Source organism: Pipra filicauda, unplaced genomic scaffold (genome assembly GCF_003945595.2).
Source record: "Pipra filicauda isolate LSUMZ 115617 unplaced genomic scaffold, ASM394559v2 scaffold34_size3990699_pilon, whole genome shotgun sequence".
Taxonomy (NCBI): domain Eukaryota; kingdom Metazoa; phylum Chordata; class Aves; order Passeriformes; family Pipridae; genus Pipra; species Pipra filicauda.
Genome location: NW_024104476.1, coordinates 2,549,207 through 2,573,685, shown reverse-complemented (window position 1 = coordinate 2,573,685; position 24,479 = coordinate 2,549,207). Strand labels below are relative to the sequence as shown.

Sequence of the window (24,479 nt, the reverse complement as noted above, 5' to 3'; positions counted from 1 at the left end):
GGAGAAAACTACTACCCATGTGTGAAAAGGCCAGCACAATAGAGTGAATCCTCGAAAAGACTTCCAGTGGCCTTGATTTCTATTCAAATTTTTGAATTAACATTGCATTTATCATAGTGATGCCCACAACAGATGTCATTAACTCTATAGGAGAAAGCATAATTGTCAAGCCATCAGTTGTAAACACAGAGAGCAACGCACACCCCCACACTGCCCCCCCGTTTTCTGCCTAGAAGCAGATGCAAGACGGTTTCTGAGCTGTGCTAAATCACATCTTTGCAGCTGCTCTTCCCACAGCCCCAAGACACAAGGATTCCACTCTCACTAGCCAGTACCTTCAAGGTTTTTCTGCCCATTTATCTATCATGGCTGAATTACGTCCTTCCTACATCCTCTCCTTCTCCTCAAGACCCCAGCTTCTTTGTTACCTTTCAGATATTCTGAAGGCCTCAATAATTTCAAGGTGGCAAGAATTTTCGTTCTCTAAAGGGGGTTGGAGCAGAGGGAATCTGAAGCCACAGGGGGACCAACACAATGTATTCTTGAACTGCACAAACACCAAATTACTAAGAGCAACAGTTCATTTAATGTAATAGCTAACTGGATTTTTTATGCTGCTACCAGAAGCTTATTTACAAAAGATAAGCTAAATAAAGAGAATTGTAACACTGTGCAGATATAACATAGCTTTAGCTACTGCACTAGAAAAAAATTACTTGCATTTTGGAGTGCATTGTGGACTTAGACAAGAAGCAAAAAAGACAAAGACGCTATCTTGAACTCTGGCAGCAAAGCACAGAATTAGGCTTAACACAGTGAGATAGAACCAGCTTTTGACAGGAAAAAGTTTGATGAATCAGCATTTGTCAACCAATTCCTTTCCTTTGGTAGCTATTTTAAAGTTACATATGGATATGGATATGTATTTATCACACATCAAGGACATGCCTAACTGTCCATCAGTTAGAATATGTGCAAAATCTTCACATAAAAGCAAAAAATATGGTTAAATAATGCAGTAATTTTGTAGTCATTGCAGTGGATTTGGATTTGTGGAGACACAATGTTGCCAGTTATGTTGCTAGAATCAACAAAGATCACTTCCTTACAGACAAAACCTGAAGAAGTCAAAGTCTTACTCAGGAAGAGCATCAGATCCTGTTATTAGGAAAATGAACGTGCAAGCACTACTTTCAAAAGCAAACCAGCTTTTAAAATAACAAAATTGGTGATGCCATATACATAATACCTGGATACTAAATCCTGTAGGTTTATCTAGAAGTCTTAAGAACTCAGACAAGGCTGGAAACAAAGGATTAAATACAAATCCCTCATCATGGCTGGACTTCACAAACGAGGATTTGGGAAAGGGCTCTACCCACGTTTGTCACAAGTACGTTGGTGGCTAAAAAGGCCAATACGAGACAGGCATGTCCGATTGCAAAAGGCAGAGCAGAAAGACTCCTTAGGTGGTATATTCTGCAAGGCACGATTCTTTCTGCGTTGTCTTTTCTCCTCGAGAGTGATCCTGCGTGTGTTCTCAAAGGAAGCAGCAGCGTTATAGATGGTGTGTTTCCAGGCCTCCCGATTGGAGGCCAGAGTAGACCAGTTATGATGATCAATATGGCCAAGGCTGAGATGTTGTTTCAGGGAGTCCTTGTATCTTCTCTTCGGGGCTCCTCTCTTGCGGCAGCCGGTGGCGAGTTCACCATAAAGCAAGATCTTAGGGAGGCAGTGGTCCCTCATCCTTGAGACGTGCCCTGGCCAGTGCAGCTGCGTTCTCATCAACATGGCCTCAATAATCGTAACTGCTGCCTGTTCTAGAACAGATGTATTGGTCACATAATCTGACCAGTGGATGTTTAGGATTGTATGGAGACAGCGTTGATGGAAGCGTTCAAGGAGACGCAGGTGGTGGCGGTAGACGACCCAGGATTCAGATCCATATAAGAGAGTAGACAGCACAATGGCTCTGTAAACACTGATCTTTGTACTTTTCTTCAAGTGTTTATTTTGCCAAACTCTTTTATGAAGCTTTCCGAAGGCACTCTATGCCTTTGCTAACCTGTTGTCTATCTCTCCGTCAATCTTACTGTTCCGAGGAGAAGAGGTTACCTAGGTAATTAAACTGCTGGACTGATTTGAGCTCTGATTCATCAATGGTGATATGAGGATGATGGAAGACTTCCTGAGGTGCAGGTTGATAGACAACTTCTGTCTTCTTCAAGCGGACTTCCAGCCCAAAGAGCTCAGCAGCCTCTGCAAAGCAGGATGTTAAACACTGCAGAGCTGCTTCTGTGTGGGCCACAAGGGCGGCGTCATCAGCATAGAGCAGCTCCCGGACAAGATGGTTCAAGGTCTTAGTGTGGGCCTTCAGTTGCCTTAGGTTGAAAGGCTTCCATCAGTACGATATCGAATGTAGATACCGTCCTGATCATCGAGATCTGCTGTGGCCCTTTGGAGCATCATGCTCAAAAAGACTGTGAAGAGGGTTGGTGCAAGAACGCAGCCTTGTTTCACACCATTGGTTATTAGAAAGGGCTCAGAAAGTGCATCACCATATCTGACTTGGCCATGTTGATCCTCGTGAAGTGAGATGATCATTTTAAGGAACTTAGGGGGACAACCTAAACGTTCCAAAATCTGCCATAGACCTTTCCTGCTCACAGTATCAAAAGCCTTGGTGAGGTCGACAAAGGTTACATAGAGACCTTTGTTTTGTTCCCTACACTTCTCTTGCAGTTGTCTGAGAACAAACACCATGTCTGTAGTAGTGCTCTTGGCTCTGAAACTGCACTGGCTTTCAGGTAGAATTCCTTCTGCTATAGCGGGTATCAGTCTGTTCAAGAGTATTCTTGCCAGGATTTTACCAGCAATGGAGAGCAGAGTAATACCACGGTAATTTGAACAGTCTGATTTAACTCCTTTCTTCTTATATAGGGTGATGATGACTGCATCTCGAAGGTCTGATGGTAGTTTGCCTAGTTCCCAACAGCATAGTAAGAACTCGTGAAATTTAGCATGGAGTGCAAGGCCCCCATGTTTCCAGACTTCAGGTGGAATTCCATCAACCCCAGCTGCCTTGCCGATTTTCACCTGCTGTATGGCCTTGAGGGTCTCTCCTAAAGTGGGGGCAGAATCCAATTCATACTTTACTGGTTGTTGTGTGATGGACTGAATGACTGTGTCTTGGACTACGCGGTTGGTACTGAAAAGAGTCTGAAAGTGTTCAGACCATCGATTCAGAATGGAGGTTTTATCTGTCAGAAGCGTTTGACCATCAGCGCTGAGTAGAGGACTTTGAGCTTGGTATGTAGGCCCATATGCTGTTTTCAGGGCCTCAGAGAACCCCCTGTGATCACCCATGTCTGTGCATAATTGTGGTTTTTTCAGCTAGAACGATCCACCACTTGTTCTGGATGTCACGGAGTTTCGGTTGGAGCTTGCTGCATGTGATGCAAAAAGCTGTTTTTCTTATGTGACAGGATGGCAGTGCAAGGTGTGCTTGGTGGGTGGCTCTCTTCTTCCTCAACAGTTCCTGGATCTCTTGATTGTTTTCATCGAACCAGTCCTTGTTCTTCTTGAGGGAGAACCCTAAGGTTTCTTCAGAGGACTGCTGGATGCTGTTTTTAATATGGTGCCAGAGTGTTACAAGAGAGGTATCTGTAGAATCTGTGGAATGGTTATCAAGCCCAGTTTGAAGATTAGCCTGGAATTTGTTTCTCACTGTGGCTGATTGGAGATTGTTAACTTGGAGTCTCCTCCTTGGGATGCTGCCCCTTTTAGGTTTGAATTTAAGAATGAGGTTAAGTTTACAGCGCACAAGTTGATGGTCTGTTTGGCATTCTGCACTGGGCATCACACGGGTATGGTGGACATCGCGGACATCTCTCCATCGCACCAAGACATAATCAATGAGGTGCCAATGTTTGGATCTGGGATGCATCCATGTTGTCTTCAGACTATTTTTCTGCTGAAAGATAGTGTTAGGAATGGTGAGCTGTTGCTCCACACAGAATTCTAGCAGAAGTCGACCATTATCGTTGCAGTTTCCAACACCTTGCTTGCCTAATATTCCTTTCCAGGCTTCAAAATTCTTTCCTACTCTGGCATTGATATCACCAAGGATAATGATCTTATCATCTGCAGGAACCTTCTGGGTAAGGCGGCGCAGGTCAGTGTAAAATTTATCTTTTTCAGCAGGGTCAGCTTGGAGAGTTGGGGGGCATATATACTAAAGAGGACAACACGCTTCTTGTTGTGTAGTGGAAGGCGTAGGGAGATAATTCGGTCAGAATGACCTGTCAGCAGGTAATTCTGCCACCCTTTAATCCGAGTGAGTTTGGACGGTGATAACGAGGTCCTCAGGACGTAGGTTTAATTAGAGTGACCTTCTCTTAGATGGATGGCCTTACAGGGCTGATCGAGCTCCATCTGCCTGGGTTTGGAGTTGTCCTTCTCTTCTGTGACAAATCCCTAATGACTGGAGAAATAGCTAGTGCTATTACAGGTTTAAGGTGTGGTGTTCCAGAAGAGCAAGATGGGTTAGAACCAGAGTCCTACAGGTGACCTTCATCAATCACAGCATTCATTCACCCATCTGCAAGTCAACAGCAGAGAGGGAGACTTTCAAATAAAAGCCAGTGCCAGTTAATTCTCCGCCCATATGCGCAGCGTTTGCTTATTAGTCAAATCCCGCTGTTCTTTGGGATCTCCCAGTTGTAGTATGTTATAGTCCTAGGGTATCTTTATGCTACTAAGATTACTGTCTGATCTGGTAAAGTAAACTGGACTGGTAGTTAGGCATTAGGTAATTAACACCAGCATCCTCTGGAGACACAATCAACAGGCAATCAACGTATCAAAACAATACTGTTTCATGAAAACACACAAGAGGTAGCTATTTTGCAAGCACCTAACTGTTAAGAAAACTATATCAAGACTACTTAAACTGTGATTGTTTTGCAAGTATCTTCAAGAAGTCCTGTGTCTTTGCCAGAGGGGCAATGTTTTAAATCTTTTTAAAAGGCATATATATTACAGTCACTGTATATTATTAATGTATTTTTAATAGCTGTCTGCTTACAAAATAAAGAATTTCAGATGCAATGACTTTCTGCTAGTACTGAGGGAATACCAGATTAACGATAATTGTTATCCCAAATTCCTGATGGGTCAAAACCAGCTTGAAGTTTTGATGTCATGATTTGATGGTCTTTTAAAAGCACCACAATAATACAAGATAACAATGTTATGTTCCTCTGTGTCAGTTTAATTGATGATGAACCCACAGTATGAACTGAACAATATACAACAAGACATCAACCACCAGCAGTAATAGTTCTGACTTTCATACCATAATAAACAGTGACAGCCAGCAGAATGCACAGCTGGGAATAGAATATTTTTTAATCCTTCTGCAGGTGCTTTACATTGAGATCCATCCACATGAGGAGCTCAAGCTATTTCAAAATCTGGATTTATGCTTGAAACCAACAATTAGTTTTCGTCAGTTACAGCAAAAAAGGTTTGCGAGAAAGCTTTCTATGTTCTGACCACTGCTTAAATTGCATCATGTAATCCCATTTATAAATTTATTGAATCCCATAGGAAAGGTCAGGCTTGTCCCTGCCATACTTGGTGGATGGTTCTTTAAGACCGCTCATGTTCTGGTATATATGGGCAGCATGTATTTCTCTTCACATTCTATGAAGGGGGGGGGGGGAAGGCAACTCTGACTGCTTTACATGACCATACCACCTTTCCAGTCTTCCTGTTGCTAAGGCTAGCAAATAAGTCTTTCAGTCTTATACAGAGAAGTTTCCACATTCTATCTCACCAGGCTTTCTCCCCACATCATCCCATTTGAACATGTATAACCATAAATACAGGGAGTATTCCAGATGAAATCTAACCAGGACATTGTACAGTGGCATAAAATCTTCCCAAATTAAATTGAAAATTACTGCCTTTATACATATTCTGAGATTTGATTTCCACAGCTACAATAGACTGTTCTTTGCAAACATCATCTGATCCAGAAAATTTGTCAAATCCTTACCTAAATTCCTTATAACAGATGAGTCCACAACTTACCATAGACAGAATCTGTTACAGGTCCTTCAGCACAAAGTGCTGCATACTGCAATGTAATTTCATACTTTTTTATTCCAGTCCTTGAGATCATTCACTCGCTTCAACACAGTCCCCCAATGATATTTCATACTGGATGTCTTCCAAATTTACATCAGCTACACTAATTTTTTGCCAAAGTCACTTATGAGAAGATTAAAAAGGTTTGGCCACAAAAAGAACAGCCGAGGACTCTACTGATAACCTCCGCTCCTACTTTATAGTGTCTCCCATTTTAGCACAAGCCCTGTCTTTACCCCCTTAAACAACTTCCTACTTATCTTGCAGTTCTTGTCCTACTGCCTGTCTTCTCAGTGGCACCACATAAACTATTTACTACAATACGGACAAGTATAATTTACAGCATTGCTCCTAACAGCTAAATCTTACTCCTTCAGCAGATACAATTAAAAACCACCACATGTGACTATTAATCATTAGAGGTTACTATCACCACAGGAACAAGCTCCTGTGACTCCTGAGGTGGGGTGGGTGAATGTTCTGACTTGCTGAGATTATAATCATTCCCTTTGCAAGCTGGGTGAACCAGATGACCTGCCTTCACAGCATCAGGCACAGTGAGATAGAAAAGCCCATCAATGACCTGTACACCAGATACTGTCCAAGGTAATGCTGCACTTCCCACAATTCTGAATGTATCCAACAGTTCATATTAAAATTAAAATGATCTTTAGGCAGGTTCAACAGCTTCCAGCCCAGATACTAAAGGCAAAGGATGGCCAAACAACTAACCTAAGACAGTTGCTAATAATGATGAAGATTTGAACCCAAAGAAATTAACTGACGCAGATTTGTTTTCTATTTTCATAAGAAAAAGACTACATAGTGAAAGCTGATACTTTTCTTGAAATCTTTTGTGATCTTTACACGTATACATAAGGCATAGTAAGACTCTTTGACTGCAAACTAAAAATCTGACTTTCCAGACACAAATTATCTCCACAGATCCTCCACAGAGGAAAGTGGCATTATATGTATTGTATTAGTAATTAATGTACATAACAGATATATAATATTTGCTGTACACATTGCCTTTTTCTTATCTGCTTTTTAACCTCGGTCTCAGACCTTATAACTCTCCATGTGCTCCCAAGATTTGGACTACTTATTGATCTAAGAACTCTTTACTGTAGCCCATGAGCTCTTATGGTCACTATGCTTACAAACGAATCTGCCCTTCTCTGACAGATGCTACTCCTGTACTATTTGTGCCCTGCATAATCTATTTACTTCATCCTTGTGGTGCCGTCTCACCATCTCTCCCATCCTAACACGTGAATCTGAGCGTGACTGAGATGGTAAGGATGACAGTTAAAAAACTCTACATAATGTACAGATGCAGGCTGATTTGGAAACACTCTGAAAAGATTAACAACAGACTCCTTTATAGGAGCAATCCTCTATTACCTCCAGAACAAACAATGAAAACTGGGGATGGGCAGAAATTTGCCAGAGATCTCTATATGACTTCCTCATAAGGGGCAATTACTGTCATCCTGAATTTGGGCCACTGGTCCTCTTCAAAGACTGTCTATCTTAACTACAAAATAGCTGGTGCCTCCAGTTCAGGCCATACTTGAGAGAAAAACAGGACTACAAGGAATTAATGGAGAAGGGAAGAGGTTGCTTGTAGATCCAAGGGTGTCCTCACAAGGGATGAAAATACTGACTTCAGATGCCTCTGAGGCAATGAAATCCCAAGCAATGCCAACAATTTCATTAGGACTATACACGAAGTGCCCAGGATAACACTAAAGATTTTTAGTGGTTGGTATAGTGCTATGTTTTAGATTCAGGATGAGAATCTGGTAGCACACAGATGTTCTGGTTGTTGCTAATCAGTACTAACTCTGAATCAAGTTTCCCGTGCTCTGCCAGCATGTAGGTAGACAAGAAGCTGGAACAGCCAGAAGAGCTGACCCAAAGAGGTCAAAGGGATATTCCATACCACAGAACATCATGGCCAGTATATAAACGGTGAGAGTTGTCCAGGAGGGACTGATCACTTCTGGGGCCGGGCTGGGCATTGGTCAGCAGGTGGTGAGTGATTGTATTGTGCATCACTTGTTTCTCTTGGATTTTATTCCCCTCTTCATTAGAGTGATTATTTTTGTTATCATTAGTAGCAATATTATATTTTAATTTACTTTGTGTCAATTATTAAATTGTTCTTCTATTAACCCATGAGTTTTACTTTTCTTTTTTTTTTCCAATTCTCCTACCTACCGAAGGAGGATGGTACAAGTGGATGAGCAGCTCTGTGGTACTGAGTTCTTACTGCAGGTCCTCATCCCTTTGTTGTGATTTAACCCCAGCTGGCAACTAAGACAGTACAAATATTAAGAACTTAGTCCACTTAAATAAGAACAACTAATGGAACTATTTTCAGGAAGGACAACAGCAGGCTCTCCCCAGAGATGGATGGAGTTCCCTGAGAGTAGAAAGTACAGTAGTGGGATCCAGTATCCCAAGAAAAACACATCTGTCAGAAAAAGCATTATGGTGTGAAACCTGAAGCCAAAATGGTTTTTAAAAGACATGAACAATAAGGGTCATGCGTAATCTATCCATCTTTCTGTCTGAATTACTCAAACCACAGCAGATGATATCTTTCATTTTCCTGTTTCACGGAATCAGTAATGTGTCCAACAAGGAACCTCTGGATACTTTCTTTCCAAAACCAAAGCAAAGTGACTTCAAAGTATGCCCAGACCTTTAAAGTAGCCACTTCCTTTTAATTTCTCACCTTGAAGCAAACGTGATTGCTCTCAGAACTGTATCAGAACATAAGCCATGGCAAGGTAAACTCATGCCAGTCTGACGTTTCAAGCCCAAACTCAGTTAAATTTCCAAGACGTGAAAAGACAGTATAACGTAACTTTGCAGCATATGAACAGAAACAGTCAGACATCATAACTTCTGGCCTAAAATGCTGTATATATGTATCACTATGTCCAAGCATATAAAAGTCCCAAACACGTTTCTAATCACATCTGAATGAGAACTGCAAGACAGACTTCTACAGGACCCAGCTGGCTGACAGATAATATTCTGTCTCTATGCCCAAAATAGCTCTTCTTCCTACTAAAAAGGACCTGTAATGCACTACCTCTCCTTGCTCTAGATACAGAAGAACATTCTGTGTTTTAAGCAGAACTCTTGAGATCCCCAAGAAACGGAGAAGATTAGACGAGGGGACTACTAGAGCATTGTAAAGTGGAACTCTCAGAGGCCACATATCTTTACCAGTGCTTTTGATTTCACTCACAGAAGTACGTTAGGATTTTTCTGAAGTGGGAAGCGAAGTAATAAAAAACAGACAAAACAAAAATAAAGAGAGGATAGAGAATTACTCTCAATGCATCGTAAAAATGCTGAGAAGGTGAAACATGAACTAAGTATCTAGGAAAACTGACAGTCCGGGTTTGTTGCAACCTTTCTCCCACACTGAGAAGGACTGGTGCACATAACTGAGTGAGGAAAGCATGACCCACCAAAACGTGTGATGTGCAGAAGCTAAATATTTCTCGGACAGGTGGCACTGCAAGAGTCCCCAGTGGTTTAAGTTCCCAGTGTTCTCACCAGTTAGACTGAGTCCCTTAAAAGGCAGACCCAAGAATCAGTCTTTTCCTTTCACACCCAGTGACAAGCAATTGTGTAATGGTCTCACAAAGTTAGATTAGCTGTGAGCATCCATGCACCCAGATCCTGAGTCTGAACTCACCTGGGCAGATTCCTTGCACAAAACTGAACTCTGACAACACACAAGAACAGCAGGTCCTCTCCAGTGTCCTCCATATTCTGCATAATCTCACTAGGACATATTTACCAAAAATGCATGTTACTACTGCGCTTCAGCCAACGAAAGTCTAATGAATAAACCTGTTTTCAGCAAAGGCAAGCACTAATACTTTGCTGCATGTTCAGCTTGCTACTTTTCTTCTCTAGGACTGGAAACTTTTGTTTGCCTCTCCCTCTTCTATTGTTTCCTCCTGCAAAAGCAAGCATCCATAACAAATATGTGAAGGTGTCAGAGGATCACCTCCAGTCCCTCTGAGACTTAGAGCTTGCAGTACATACTCTTGGCATATGGTTTGGCACAGGATATAAGGTAAAACCTTCAATTTACAGAACTTTTCTAGTTCCATTTCCACCTACTTTCCAGATGCAATAAAAAAAAAACATCCTAAAATCATCTATAGGTGGACAGGAGATATACCAGGTTCTCTCTGTGGAGTCAAGGATGCCTCTCTGACTTGGAGTAATCCCTCTCAGACAAGGACTGGTAAGAGGAATAAACCCAGTAAGCTGTACAGCACACACAGTCTCTCATCACATCCCTCTACTACACTTTGCAAGGCCACAGGACTCCAGTACAGGCCACCACAGAGAGCATGGAGGCAAGCTGAGTGTGCAGAAGCCAGTATAAGTTAACGCTTGGCAGCTCTAACAACATAAAAATATAGCATCACTAAAAATCCACAGCCTCTCAAGTCTGACATTACCATAGATTTACATATTTTGAACACTTGAAACACTGAACTCCTACTACATACTTAGAGGAAAATTTTTAACTTATGAAATTTGTATCTTTATTTTTGCAGACTAGGATGACATTCACAGGGATTTGATGTACATACTTGTCTAAACACATCAGCCAGCTGAGCAAGGAGTCAATGACTGTGCCAATATTTACTGTAATTAGCTATTCATGAAGGCAAGCTAATATCAGAGACAGCCATAAACATGCAAATTTTCATCACATATATGAGATTTCCTAGTGCTGGTGAAGTGTTTGGCGCATATAATTTGGAAGAATGTATCCAACTAAGGGAATGTACTGTATCCTGTGTAATTGGTGAAGTTGCCAAATATTCGTAATACATTTTTGAATACACAGTACATACTGCTGAGTTTATGGAAAAGAACCGCTTACACTTAACATGTCCCTTTACTTATAGTATTGGTTTTCCACCTTCAGAGCCACTTTACAACAGCTGTACCATCAGCAACATTATTCCCCTCTTACTGTCTGAGAAATCAATTCAAAACTGAAAGCCCAAGTCCACTGCCAGATAGGAGCTCTTCAATATTTATCAAATACACAATCTATATCCAGATCCCACGTAACGTGCTGGTCAGAGCATACTTCTGAAGCCTATTAGGTCCAAGGCAGCAGTTTCCAAACAGGTGGTATAGTGACTCATAGCATCAGACATGCCAGTTCTCGGAGTAAGCATTGTTATTGCTTTCATCAAGTTAGCACAGCACAACTAAAGACACCTTCTACGGTAACCATAGATCTTCTCTTCCAAATGGCAATTTCTGCACTTGGGAGACCCAAACAGGGATCCCAAATATTCCAACATCTAATTTTTCAGTTTTAAAAGAGTATGCATCTTGTTTTTCTTTATCTGTTTTAAATGCTCTTAAAATGCTGCCTTGAACTCTTCATAAATCTTCATGTTACCCGGATTACTAGTTGTGACAGCTGCTGCTCAGAGTGAAAATCACCACTATATTTTCTCTAACAATGTTGCTTCAACAAGAAAACTAGAGATGCCTTAATAAGCTCAACACCCTGTTCCAAAATTCATGTGAAACTCTGCATCTCCTCATTTAGTATCCACCTGAGAGCAGTTTTCCAAAGTATTCAGTGTCATTGACTACACAAGGACTGGTGCAGCGCTTTCATTTTGGCATGTAGTTACAGTCAATGCCCCAAAAATATAAGGAGATAATAAACCTTTAAGGAAATGAGTTTTGACATGCTAAAAATGTTCCTTTTTTTTAAATTAAGACAATCATTATCAATAAAGTATTTATTTATGGACATTCATTCAATCTTTAAGTGATTTAGGTGCTTTAGAAGAAAATGATCATCGATTTATTGCCATGCAAAGTGAAGCACAGAAATTACCAGCAAAATGCCTCACACTATAAATTCTAGGGAGCAAAAGCAACAGGAATAGAATTAACATGCTGCTCACCAATACTATCTTCAACATGCGGTGCAAGCTACAAGAAATGGAGTAATGGGGGGAAGATAAAAAGTATCAGAATGCAAGGTGGGGAATAAAAATAGCTATGTGATCCATGTTATATATTTTTGGACTGCTTCTGACTGTAACATAGGATTTATGGATCTAAATATAAAACAGAAGTTTGGATGGAAAGATGTGCAACTTTTTACTATTACAAGCAGGGGAAAGAAGAGTAGAGTCTGTTTTCCTTTACTTATACAGACATTCTAAGAATTTTATAACAGCAGTAGTAGGATACTTATGAAATCACCTGTATGAGCTGAGAGTGGTGAATGAGGCCGAGGCAGAGCTGGAGACTGACTACTGCCCATCAAACTCTTCCTGTTACTTGTTCTGCAGCTGTGGGCAAAAAGAAAGGAAAGAAGACATTAGCATCAAAAATATAGGACATATCATACATGGGTGTTTTGAGATTCTGCTACTGTGTTCCTTGACTTCCCAGTTTCCTATTAAAAAACCAGAGCTACTGTTGATTTTGTAAGCATGTCCAGGAAGTCTACAATCATACTGCATAATGGCAAATGCAGCAGTTTCCAAAGAAAATATACCATTTATACTTTTCAGGCCTGCACATTTGTTGTTCTATGCAAAGATCAGCATTCCCCTGTAGAGTCATTAACAAAATGTTCTTCTCTGACTACAGTTTATTTCTCTGCCATACACTTTTTATAGAATATAAAAATAAACAATGTGAAACATGGTCTCAAGCTTACAATCACCAACGACTAAAGCTATTTCGGTTCCATGAACTGTAGCTTGAAATCACATGCCAGAGAGAGCAAGATTTATCAATCTGAGAATGATAATTATAAATCTAATTACTGAGATAAGTTTCACATCTGTGCCTTTTGTCAGTGGAACAGATGATGCCTAGGAAGATGAATGCATTTTTTTACTCATACACTTTTCATCTATAAAGCCACTAATTTCCCATATCACAAGATCATTACATGAGATAAACAGTAAATTAACACATCTATTAAACTTGGGAAAGGAGACACTTTTCTTAAATACATCGTACAGTTTTTATATGTTTGTTGGCAGATGTGTTTTTCTTTTTCCCTTTCTCTATCATAAAGAATATTCTCACAAACATAAACCCCCAATACTCCATCATTCATGCAGAAGGAAAATATTATCCTAAAGTCAGAGACCTTAGCTGTGTATAAACTGAAATGCATATGCTAATGTTTACAGCACTGCAATCAAAACTTTTCTGTAAAGGTTTAAAAAAAACCCAAACTACTAAAACCATTTCATTATCAGAGCAGGTTCCAACGGAAGCAGATTCAGATCACAACTGTAGATGTCTCAAAAGATGAATTTTGTAACACTATGATCTCTATGTAAGAGCCAGAAAGCAAGACTGATTAGTTTTTATGTGGTATAAGTTGAATAAAATGCAAAAGAATGGACAGAGTTTAATAGCAAAAACAGTTAAGAAAAACAGATGCTAAAGTAATCCAAGGTAATACTGAAAACAAGAAATATAAAGAAAAAGATAAAAAGTTGAGTTGAGTATGAAAGCAATATAGAAGACATCCACAATACTTTATTAAGTCAAACTTTAAGATCACTCTCCCTTTGGAAAATGTTTTGTGAAGCAGCAAGAGTGCCATTCCCAACTCTTTAAAGGGTTAATGTAAAGTTCATTTGCACATTGCACAAAGTCTTGCCATATTACTTAATTATTTTATTCAATTAATTAATTATTTAACCCATGAGTGTATCATTACTGTAGACCAATATTTACATTTAGATGATGTGATGGTATCACTACATCTGTGGTGCAAGCTGTGGTTAAGAGACCCCACTAGGTGACTTTAAAGCAGTTTTGCACGGCTAAAGTTTGGGTTTTAAAAAACCACCACATCTCCCGTCAGAAGAATAAAACACATTTTAAGCACACAAATTTTAGATATCCTTCACAGACTTGGCTACAGGGATGATTCCTTGCCCTTACTTATCATTTGCCCTTCCTTGTAGAAATTGAGACTTTTATCACTTTTGCCAGAATTTCTTTTGTAAATAATTCCTTGTATTCACTTTTACACTAATATTCAAACTTTACATTCTTCAGGTGAAGGTGCAATACATCATTGCACAAATCATTGATATATCAAAGACATCCTATTCAACTTATCTTTAATTTTTGGAGGGTGTGGATTTTTAAGAACTATTTCTGGGGAGCATGATGGTATTACCTTAAACTTAAAACTCTCAAATAATGAGAAATCTTCCCCCCAACTGCCATATAGGAAAAAAATCTTTGCTATTTGCTCAGATGTGGCTGCAGCTATATGGAGAATTTATCTTGTCATGCTCAAATAAAATGTTCTACTGAGAAATAAAAAATAAAAGATAAGTAGTCTACTCTATTTGTCTTACCAGTAAGGTAAGACACAACTCCCTGCATTAGAGGACAAATTCATCCTAGAGCTCTCACTGGAGGCTTTGTTTTTCAATTGTGTTTCACAAAGATTTTGAAATAATGTTATCCATTCTGTGTAATCTGTGAAACACAATTCCTTCCCAAAAATACTATTATAGAAGAGGCACTTTGTAGATGAAAAAAAAAAAACTTCAGGGAACCTGAAAGATGATCTAAGCTGCCAGAACACCACAAATGGGAAGCAGGGTGGCTCTAAGGAAGTATCAAAGTATTACTTACTTAATTGTATTTAGCCTTAAAACAGAAATCTTCCGTATACAAAAGAATCTCAAAGTCAAAACCATTCTGCAGGCAAAATTGCTTTTTTCTAGATCTCTGATCACATCAAGTAACTTTCCTCTTCTATTATCTTCATAAACTATTCTTCTCCCATTCAAATCTGACAAGATAAAGCAATTGATAAGAGGCAGCCCTGAAATAAAGCCTCTTTGTCTGCAGGAAAGTTACAGCACTGCAGGAACACTCTACAGGAATTGTAACTTAGGGAAACATAAACCTTGGTAAACCACAGAGTGCCAGCCCTCAAAATGCACCCTTGGATTTCATGTTGTGATCAAGTTGCATGCAAAGAAGAGACTAGCAAGCCAGGCAGCGGGTAAGATGCAGGGTTTAGAACACTGGGGGGAAAAAAAAAAAGGAAAAAGAAAAATTTCTTTTTCCAAGAAGAATAAGAGAGCAGGGAGAACAAGGGACAAAAAAATCCAGTCAGGTTTAATAACTAACCTTTGGGGTGCACGTAAAACTTGAACAGAACAGAAAATTTATATTTGTTGCCCTTTGCTTCCTTCTCTTCCCCAGGAATATCCTCCCTGGACTCTATTTGTCCTGGATGACTACCTATCCGAACTAGTTGACATTATACCATATCAGCAGTGTCCTAGACAAACGGAACTCCTCCTTATCTTGGAATCCAGTTCATTTTTTCCCCAACCTCCCCCTCGACAGGTTCTTCCTTACCTCCTACTCTTCATCACTGGACAATCCTGCCCACCCACGCCTCTCCTCCCTACCCTGTCTTCTCACCATATCTCACTGCAGAGGAATTCTTCTTTCACCCCAGCTCCAGTATCAGGCCCATAACTCCAAGTCGCTTCTCCAGCCACTACAGACAATCAATGTTTCCCATGAGAAGTACTTGTGATAAAACACGTAGAAGACACTACATAAATATTGTTTTGTGCTGAACTTCTTTTATAACAAAGGGTGAATAGCAGCTGCTGAAAGATGCAATCCAGTTGCATAAAATTTGATTACTTACTTTGCTCCTTAAATAGCCACAATTCTTCCCATATCAGGCAAAAGACCTTTGGGCAGAAATGAGGGGAACTGCTAGACTGAAATCAGCAAAGTATAAGACACAACTACTAGTACAGACATTTAAAGAGAGTTACACTCCACAAGCTCTTGGAAACACTAAATAGAATAAAAAGTTGAAGCAGAAATACAGCTCTTCTAGGACAGACAGTAGTTCATCCAGAGCTGAAATATTAAATGCAGGTTTCCTGACAGAGTAATTAAGAAAAGACAAAAACTGTGAGAGATATGCACTGAAATGGAAGTTTCTTTCTCAGAATAAGGGTGAACAGATGAGCAAATAAATTGATTTTATTTATCAAAAAAAAGTAGGGAAAGCAGGCTCTATTACCACTTGCCATGCTTATCATGGGAAATACATTCTAATTATTACATTTCAACATTCTCAATTATTAATATTTACACTTGTAATGAAGATGGATCTGGACTGTAAGCTATTATGACAGTTCACCACCTTTAACAGTCTATGCTGAGCACACACCATCTTAATTTTGGTAATAGTGTAATATATAGCAGTCGAGCTGAAGGTAAAGATGAAAAAAGCATTTCTCTCATTCTAAGAGAGGCTGCAAACAAATGGTTTTATTTGCTAATACAAGCACAAATAAATCAAGTTACTGCCATACCCAGAATGTAAACCCTGGGTTTTTTGACCGTGGGGTGATCTACTCAACACCTCGTCTACTGACACCTGAGGGGAAAAAGAGTTCTAGCACAGGAGTTAGTGAAGCTCACTAAAAGAACTTTAAACTAGCTTGGAAGGGGGAAACAAACATCACCAGCCAGTGACGAGCCATGGGATGGTGTGCCAAAACTTGAAGAAACAAGCACTAATGGGATCCCTCAATATGCTTCACAAGGTGTTGGCCACAAAGTACCACACCTGAAATGTTTCTACACTGATGTACTCAGCATGAGGAACAAACAAGAGGAGCTCAAAGATTCAGTCCCGTCACAGAGATCTGACATCAGAGGCATAAGTGAAACCCAGTAGGATGACACCTGTGACTGGAGTCCTGGAGCCCTGCTAGACAGTTACAGGCTCTACAAGAGGGATAGGTAGCGCAGAAGAGGTGGAAGGGTGGAAGGGCAACAAAGACGGTGAAGGGCCTTGAGGGGAAGCCATATGAGGTCACTTGGTCTGTTCAGCCTGGAGGAGTCTAAGGGGAGACCTCATTGCAGTTACAACCTCCTTGTGAGAGGAAGAGGAAGGGCAGGCACTGATCCCTTCTCTGTGGTGACTAGTGACAGGGCTGAAGGAATGGCTTTAAGTTGTGTTAGGAAAGGTTTAGGTTGGATATTAGGAAAACGCTCTTCACTGAGAGAGTAGCTGGGCACTGGAATGAGCTCCTGAGGGAGATGGTCACAGCACCAAGCCCGAAGAGTTCAAGAAGTGTTTGGATAATACTCTCAGGCACACGGTTTGACTCTTGTGGGTGGTCCTGTGCAGGGCCAAGAGTCGGACTCAATGATGCTTGTGGGTCCCCTCCAACTCACCATATTCTGTGATTCTATGTAGACATAAGAGAGACAAATAATGCAAGACCAGCCATCACATAATGCTCTAGGGACAGAAAAGGTGGTTATAACTTCTCTGGTGTTAAAACTGCATAGCTGAAAACTACCTCAGCAGGAACATGCTGTCCCTAGCAAGACTTGAGATGTGGGTCTTTGTTTATACAGAAAGTTAAATTAAGTTATATTTCAGTTATATTTAACTTGTTACGAAACTAGCTAAGCTATGCCTTCATAATTTTTGTCTTCAGCAACAGCAACACTGAAGAGTCAACACAGTCCATAGCACTTAAAAACAGTAAAACATTTAAATGGAATTTAGCTTGGTTTGATTTGGCTTTTTGTTTGTTTGTTTGTTGCTTTTAAAGAAGCCTTTTGCATTAAAAAACAGTTCAGTGAGTATTTCCAAGCTCTTCAGAATCCAGACAAGTTCTGTGGGACATTAACTGGAACAAATGCAAAATCCAGCTGTCATGAAGAGATGAGAGATACTGATGCTGCAGCAGCTCCCTTGTCAAAAACAGCCATTAAGATTGTATTTGATGAAGCATCTCCAGACCTAGAAAGTCAAAGTAAGACAGCCTGCAGTTAACACCAGCGCATGCCAGACTGCTTTATGGAAGAAAACAAACTGCACAAGAATATGAACACTGAATACTGTGGACTTAGGGTTACATGGGGAGAATCAACAGAGTCCATCCAGTGGTAATCGCTGCTACCCTGGTCCGACTTATAGCTAAGAAAGACCAAAGAGTAAGGAAGCAAAGGTTTACAGTTTCGAGAGATATTTCCTAGTCTGAAGTAGTTAAATTTTTAAGGTACTGCAATCGAGAGAAATCTGCAAACCATTTGAATGCAAGTAAAATATACCGTGACTATCAACCATAATTTTCATCTCATTCTTTTAAAGGCTTTCAGTATTTCATACTTATATCCATTTATTATCATCTAGGAGTATTTTCTGATATATTTGTACTAAGCTATATGTCTGCATATACACTCTCCAAATCTGCTACATGAATATAGATAGATATATAAGCATATACACATACATCTTCATACTTACATGCATAAAACACATACATATATTTATATAAAGACACGTATCTAAAATCCTACACTTAAAATATCACACACAGCACCAAACGTTCTATTTACTATATATCTTGCTCTCTGTGACAAGTTATTCTACATCGGTCTGTACCAAAATAGAAAAAATAGGGTACTAGGATTTAAATTTTACGTGTTGTAACATAGGGATTCTGATTTTCCTCTTTTGTATTTAAGGTTTAGTCAACTTAAGTAAGGTTAGCTTTCAACTGAAAAAAATATCAAAACATAATGAACACAACACACCAAGATGAAAAATGCAGCTGCTGGCAGCCCTCATTTGGTGGTTTGCCACGAATTTTTGCAACACTACAGCAAACGCATCAATTTTGGCTATTGGCCAAGTAAACATAGGCAGTAAGCTATGGGTCCTCTCTAGGTACTCAAGAATGTGCGTCCAACACCTTTCTCCCTACTATTAACACCAACTGCCACCATGCCATCAGAACTTCACCGTTCCTCAACTATACAAAAGAAGAGACCTCAGGTTTTTTCTTTGTATTTCTATAAAAAGAAATCTACAGTGAAAATAAAAAAGTGCAATCAACTGGATGCATAATCACCTTCTCCATGGATTATCTAAAGAATTCAAATGCATGCAAGACAGCAACATTGCAAAAACAGCCACCAGGAAAAATCAGAGCATTGCAAAAATATCTGCCAAATCTCAAATGGTCTGACCTGAGGAAGGGTATCTTTACAAAGACTTCTTACACTGTAGAAGGCCTCTCAATTTCCACCACTTCAGAGTATTACAACACAAATAAACTGATCCTTCATTATGCCTTCTCAACTGAACTTGCTAGTTAGATGTGTGCAGAGTATTCAACTTCACTGGTTGTGCTCACTTTTACTGTAAGCAAGTTCAATCCATAATTTTTCTTCTTCTCACACAGGAGAAAAATCAGCAGTTATAAGAAATCAGAATTTCTTCTACAGAATTAAAATGGTGTACTTCTATCTGTCCTTATTCTTCATAAAACACCTGATTCACTTTAACTTACATAATTAAATATCTCTATAGTAACAAAAAAGAGTACTAAGCTAACTACTAACTCTATATTTGTACAATATTCATAAAATAGCTGCATATAAGTCCAGTCTGTAATACAAAGTGAGCAGGTAGAAGAGTGCAAAGAGAATGTTCAGGATCATAAATTAGCCCACTGTGCAATTCTGCTAATCATACGCAAAACACTGATTTTGCGTCTTCATATCATACAATCCATTGGGAACATGACAATGGGATCATTTAAATGCCACTGCTTCTTGAATTCCTGTTTTGTGTTCTGAGAAGGGACATAGACCAAGTTATGAGGTGAACAGCACATTCGCAATCATACTGAGACATTTAACTAAATTCCTTGACACACAAATACTATTCATTCTAAACAGAAAGGTAATTAGGAAGCCAGAACCAGAAGTAGAGGAAAAATATGCAGTGCTGGCCTAAATAACTGCTAAGTTTGATTATCTGTATGCTACATTATTCAGGACATGCAAAAAAAGGGCAGAAATGCCTAACTAGAAAAAAAATATTAATAATTATCAGGAGCCACTGTGATGGGTTTATAATATTTAACAAGTGCTATCTTAAAAAAAAAGTGTCATACATAACAGCTATTAAGATCAAAGTGTCGTTCATTTGGAGGTGTTAACCAAAGGAACATGTACCTTGACTTGCATAGTGGACAACCCTGCAGAAACTATTTGCATTAGACAGGAAATACCTTATTTACCAGAGGGCATGCCTACCCAATGCAGACAGAAGGTTCACAAAAGAGGTCTTGATGTGCTCCTGGCCATTATTCCCTGCAGCTTCACATTAACCTGTATCACTCCAGATTTTGACTCCAGACTACAACCTGTTGGTGCATCTCTTAGGCTAAGAGGGTGCAGCCAGACATTTCCTACCAAGCTGCAGAGGCCAGGCTGGGGGCAGAATGTTTCTCACTCTGCCCCATTGCTGGTTCTTAACAGCTTGGGAGAAACCAGGGACCAGATGGAGGTGAATCAGGATGTTGGATGCCATTATCTCTGGAGCCTCTGCTCCACCTCAGGCTGGAGTGCTGTCTGCCAGGCCACAGCACAGACATTGTCATAGGCAATGCCTGCCACTGGCTCTGTCCCCAGTTTGCGAGCTACGGTGGTGCCCTCTCACTGCTGCTCACAACACAAGCAGGTCAGACGTGGAACAGGAGGTAGCTGAGGGATCTCCTCCTCACCTTTCATCTCCAGCTGATGGGGAACAAACAGCCCTTTCCACACTCACACTGAACAGAGTAATCAATCTACTGGCAACTTTTACCCAGTGAGGACTTTCAAAAAAACCCAAACTAAACCAATAAACAAACGCGTCCTGTTCCAGCCGTATTTCCTTTGAACATTATCCATTCAGACTCAAGGACTAATCACAGCCAAGTCCCCAGGCCACTTCAGTACTGCAAGGGAGCCAAGCACATATCCTGAGTTTTCTGTAATTCTGGCTGAAACAAAGGCCAGTAGAGTTCAGAATTTAGATAAAACCTGGGAGTGTCTCCAAACTACAGACTGAAGACCTGTTTTTCCAGTTATCTACCACAGTGAAACCCTGTCACCTTCTCCCCAGCTTTCTCATTCTGTTTTCCACTTAGACCTACCTCCTCTTAGGTTTCTTTGTTTCTTCCTTGCTGGTGCTTTCCCAAGCACTACAGCTCTGAGCACCACTGTTCATAACTTACCAGTTATCAGTGAATCAGTGGGCCAGGATGATAAACCAGACAGATCTCTTCACAGCACTGAAGACATTCTCCAAATAGCATGGAGAGTACGTTCTGTTGGCTAAAAGTTGTGTGCACGGTATCAATACTTGTAAAGTCTCAATGGGTTAAACTCTGCTATATTTTGAAATTGTCACATAATTACATGCAGCCAGCCTAGGAAGTATGCTTCCTCAGCAGATGTCTAGGGGACACCTCAGAAATGACAACTCTGCACCCATCAGAAAATCTAATGTTGCCAAGGCTACTCTCACATAAAAAGAATCAGAAGCCTATTAAAACAAAAGTCTACACAGTACCCTTTATCACATGAAACACTGTCTGCTTTGCACTGCACTCCAGAGATTCACTCCAGGAGAAAAGCCACTAAAAGATAAGATCCTAGAGGTATTTTTTCCTACATTATTTCACAGTGTTTTCAGGACAGTTTTAAGCTTTCTTTTTTCTTCTTTTCTACACACCTGCCTAATTATTTTTTCCTAATAATCTTGAAGTAGTACAACTAAATTAATCACCTCCTAAAATTCAAGGATAGGATATTAGGAGCTTCTTGAAGTAGATAGATTTCACAGGGTTTTACTTTCTAATCCAGTAGTTCTCTTCTGGTTTAATCCCTAAAATAATTTATATCTACAACTAACTCCTTTCTCCTATAATTAAATAGAAACAATTCATTTTTACTCAAAAGAGTACTGAGTCCAGAGAGGACAAGACTGCATCTTTCCTCCCTAGTTGAATCTAGTAGCTCTCAATCTCTCAAAACCAAGAGGGTGCACATGGTGGATTAAATGTTTTGTCTTTATGTCTTTAGCAAATACTTCCAAAGACTTCAGGGATGAACAGGTGCAATGCACCTGACTGAAGGAAAACTACACAGCAGATCAAACTCAGTAGGATAAGAGTCTGAATTCCTTCACTCCTCCTTGCACAGGATTCCCACTTGGACAGGCAGAAAAACAAAGGAAGGAAAAGCATTTAAGGAGGACAGTCTCCACCAGGCACACTCTCCCAGTAAGAGCATAAAGTTATTATTTAACCTCTTGAGAACCATAAGTGAGGATATACATCTGCAGATTGGAAAGCATTACACTGATAAAGCACAGTTGTCTACTGAGCATTCGACACATGAGGGAAATGAGCTTCATCCCTTCTACTGCAATTTGGCATTATTTGTCGAGGTTTATCTTCTTTCTTCATACCTATATGAGAGTTGCCAAAATTTTGCAATAAATGCCTTATTTTAAACAATGCAATCTAAGTTTGCATCTTTTCTTTAAAGAAATCAATACAAGTAACAGGAAAAACAGTCCTGTTCCCTTTCATTTCTTATGTTTTAAAAAAGGGAAGAGGCAATATTATACAACTAAAGCATCACACTTTCTATACAAGCAATAAAGATTTTACCATTAATATTCCGTACTGTCTTTTGTTTGGACATAATTAGTCGGTAATGCATAAGCAGTTAATACACTGGACTTAAGGAAATACAGAAAAAAACATGTAAAAATACAAAACATTATTTAGGGCAAAATATGAGTGTTTGAAAACTATGCCCTTTACTGGCTAGGAGACTGAATATGAACAATTAAGTGGAAGGCATTCAACCTGAAAATGACGTCTGTTCCCACAAGACCTCTGGCAGCACCATCAGTGTCCCACATTTGAGTAAGCACATATTGACTGCAGTTCAGAAATTCAGTTTGCAAACAACAGGCCCCCCTCTCTTTACTGAGATCCACATTCTCCATCCCTCCCCCTGAGAGCTGACCGAAAGTTTTTTAATTAAATCATAATTAGAGCATCTAGAAGCATTATTTTCCCAGGGGAAGGTGAAAAAAAACCCCATTCACTATGGCCATTCAGCTATTGGTGTCTGCTGAGCCTGCCGCAGAGAGCATCAATTAATGCCAGCTATGGTGGCTTTCGTGAAGAGGCTGTTTGTTCTGCAGGAACCAGACATCTGCAAAGTTATGCTAAAATGCAAGCAGCAAAACACTCCATAGTCATAAGAGTCCAGTACATATATAGCTGCAGCCAGTAGGGTGGCATTCCCCAGCCATATGAAGTTATAACAAACTAGAGTCTATTTGCCCTTGGAGTTCCCAAACACAGCTATATCCCTTTAACAGGAAAACAACAAATACCCAATATAACAATGGATATGTCTGATCTAGCTTTTTTCCCATATTAAAACTGAGCTTATGTAACAGACATAATTGTTGGGTTTGGTGTGGGGTTTTTTTTGTTTTTTTGGTTTTTTTTCTTTAATTTAATGAATTTAACAGAATAAAAATGAAGCATGCACTGACACAGAGCTGGCACCATTTACCAAACTACATCAATCTTTTCTTCTCCCCACGAACTTTTATTAAATATATAGTATCTACAAGAGTTAGCTGTGTATCTAAACTGGTATAGTTACAAGAGCATATTCTCCCTTCCACTGATGCAGAAGGTTACACCATAGCATAAAAGTCTTTTATTGGTTCAGATTTTCCCAGACGGAAACAAAAATGAACCATGAAAATACAATCTGTCTTTTTCAACTGCAATTGTGTACTAACAAAGCTGTGTCAGCAAAATTAACTGGCTAGCTACAGCTCAAATTATTATCCCTGTATAAAACCCAGCATGTCGACTAGGTCTGGGACCAAACTTCAGCTCCATATGGCAGTACACCTACTGAGGAAGGCAACCTATTACACGCACAGATCATCACACTGCTTTGCTGCAAAGTCACAGTGAGGTAATTGGAAACGTCTGAATAATCTCTAGTGAAGCAATTCAAACATTTCCAGGCATAGTCATCAGTAGGGATGACAACACAAGGCCTCTGACATCCACTCTATTTTTATTTTTTATTTTTTTTGGTAATGATTAACCATCAAGCACCACACAAGGCAAGAAAATCAGATGACTTCTGTGTTTCAGTTTGCTGTGACAGATCCACACTATATATACAGGCACATTCATAGTATTAAAAATAGTATGGCACAGTATTAAAAAAAAGTTTCAGTGGCGTATCTTTCAAGTGACTGGATTACTCAGTGAGGTCAGAAACAAATTATCTAGGCCCTGCAAACAAAGTACTGATAAAGCATTCATATTATGTCATCAAACGTTCCCTTCCTT

General features: G+C 39.7%; 1 protein-coding gene across 10 annotated transcripts in view; it reads right to left on the bottom strand.

Moving 5' to 3' along the window:
• The window catches only part of MAST4 (microtubule associated serine/threonine kinase family member 4), a 293,188-nt gene that overhangs the window by 63,129 nt on the left and 205,580 nt on the right, over positions 1–24,479 (bottom strand). For all 10 annotated transcript variants that reach the window (XM_027732346.2, XM_039384378.1, XM_039384380.1 and 7 more), the window contains one exon: positions 12,448–12,536. In XM_027732346.2, coding sequence (XP_027588147.2) covers positions 12,448–12,536 — 89 coding nt within the window. The remainder of the gene's footprint in view (positions 1–12,447; positions 12,537–24,479) is intronic.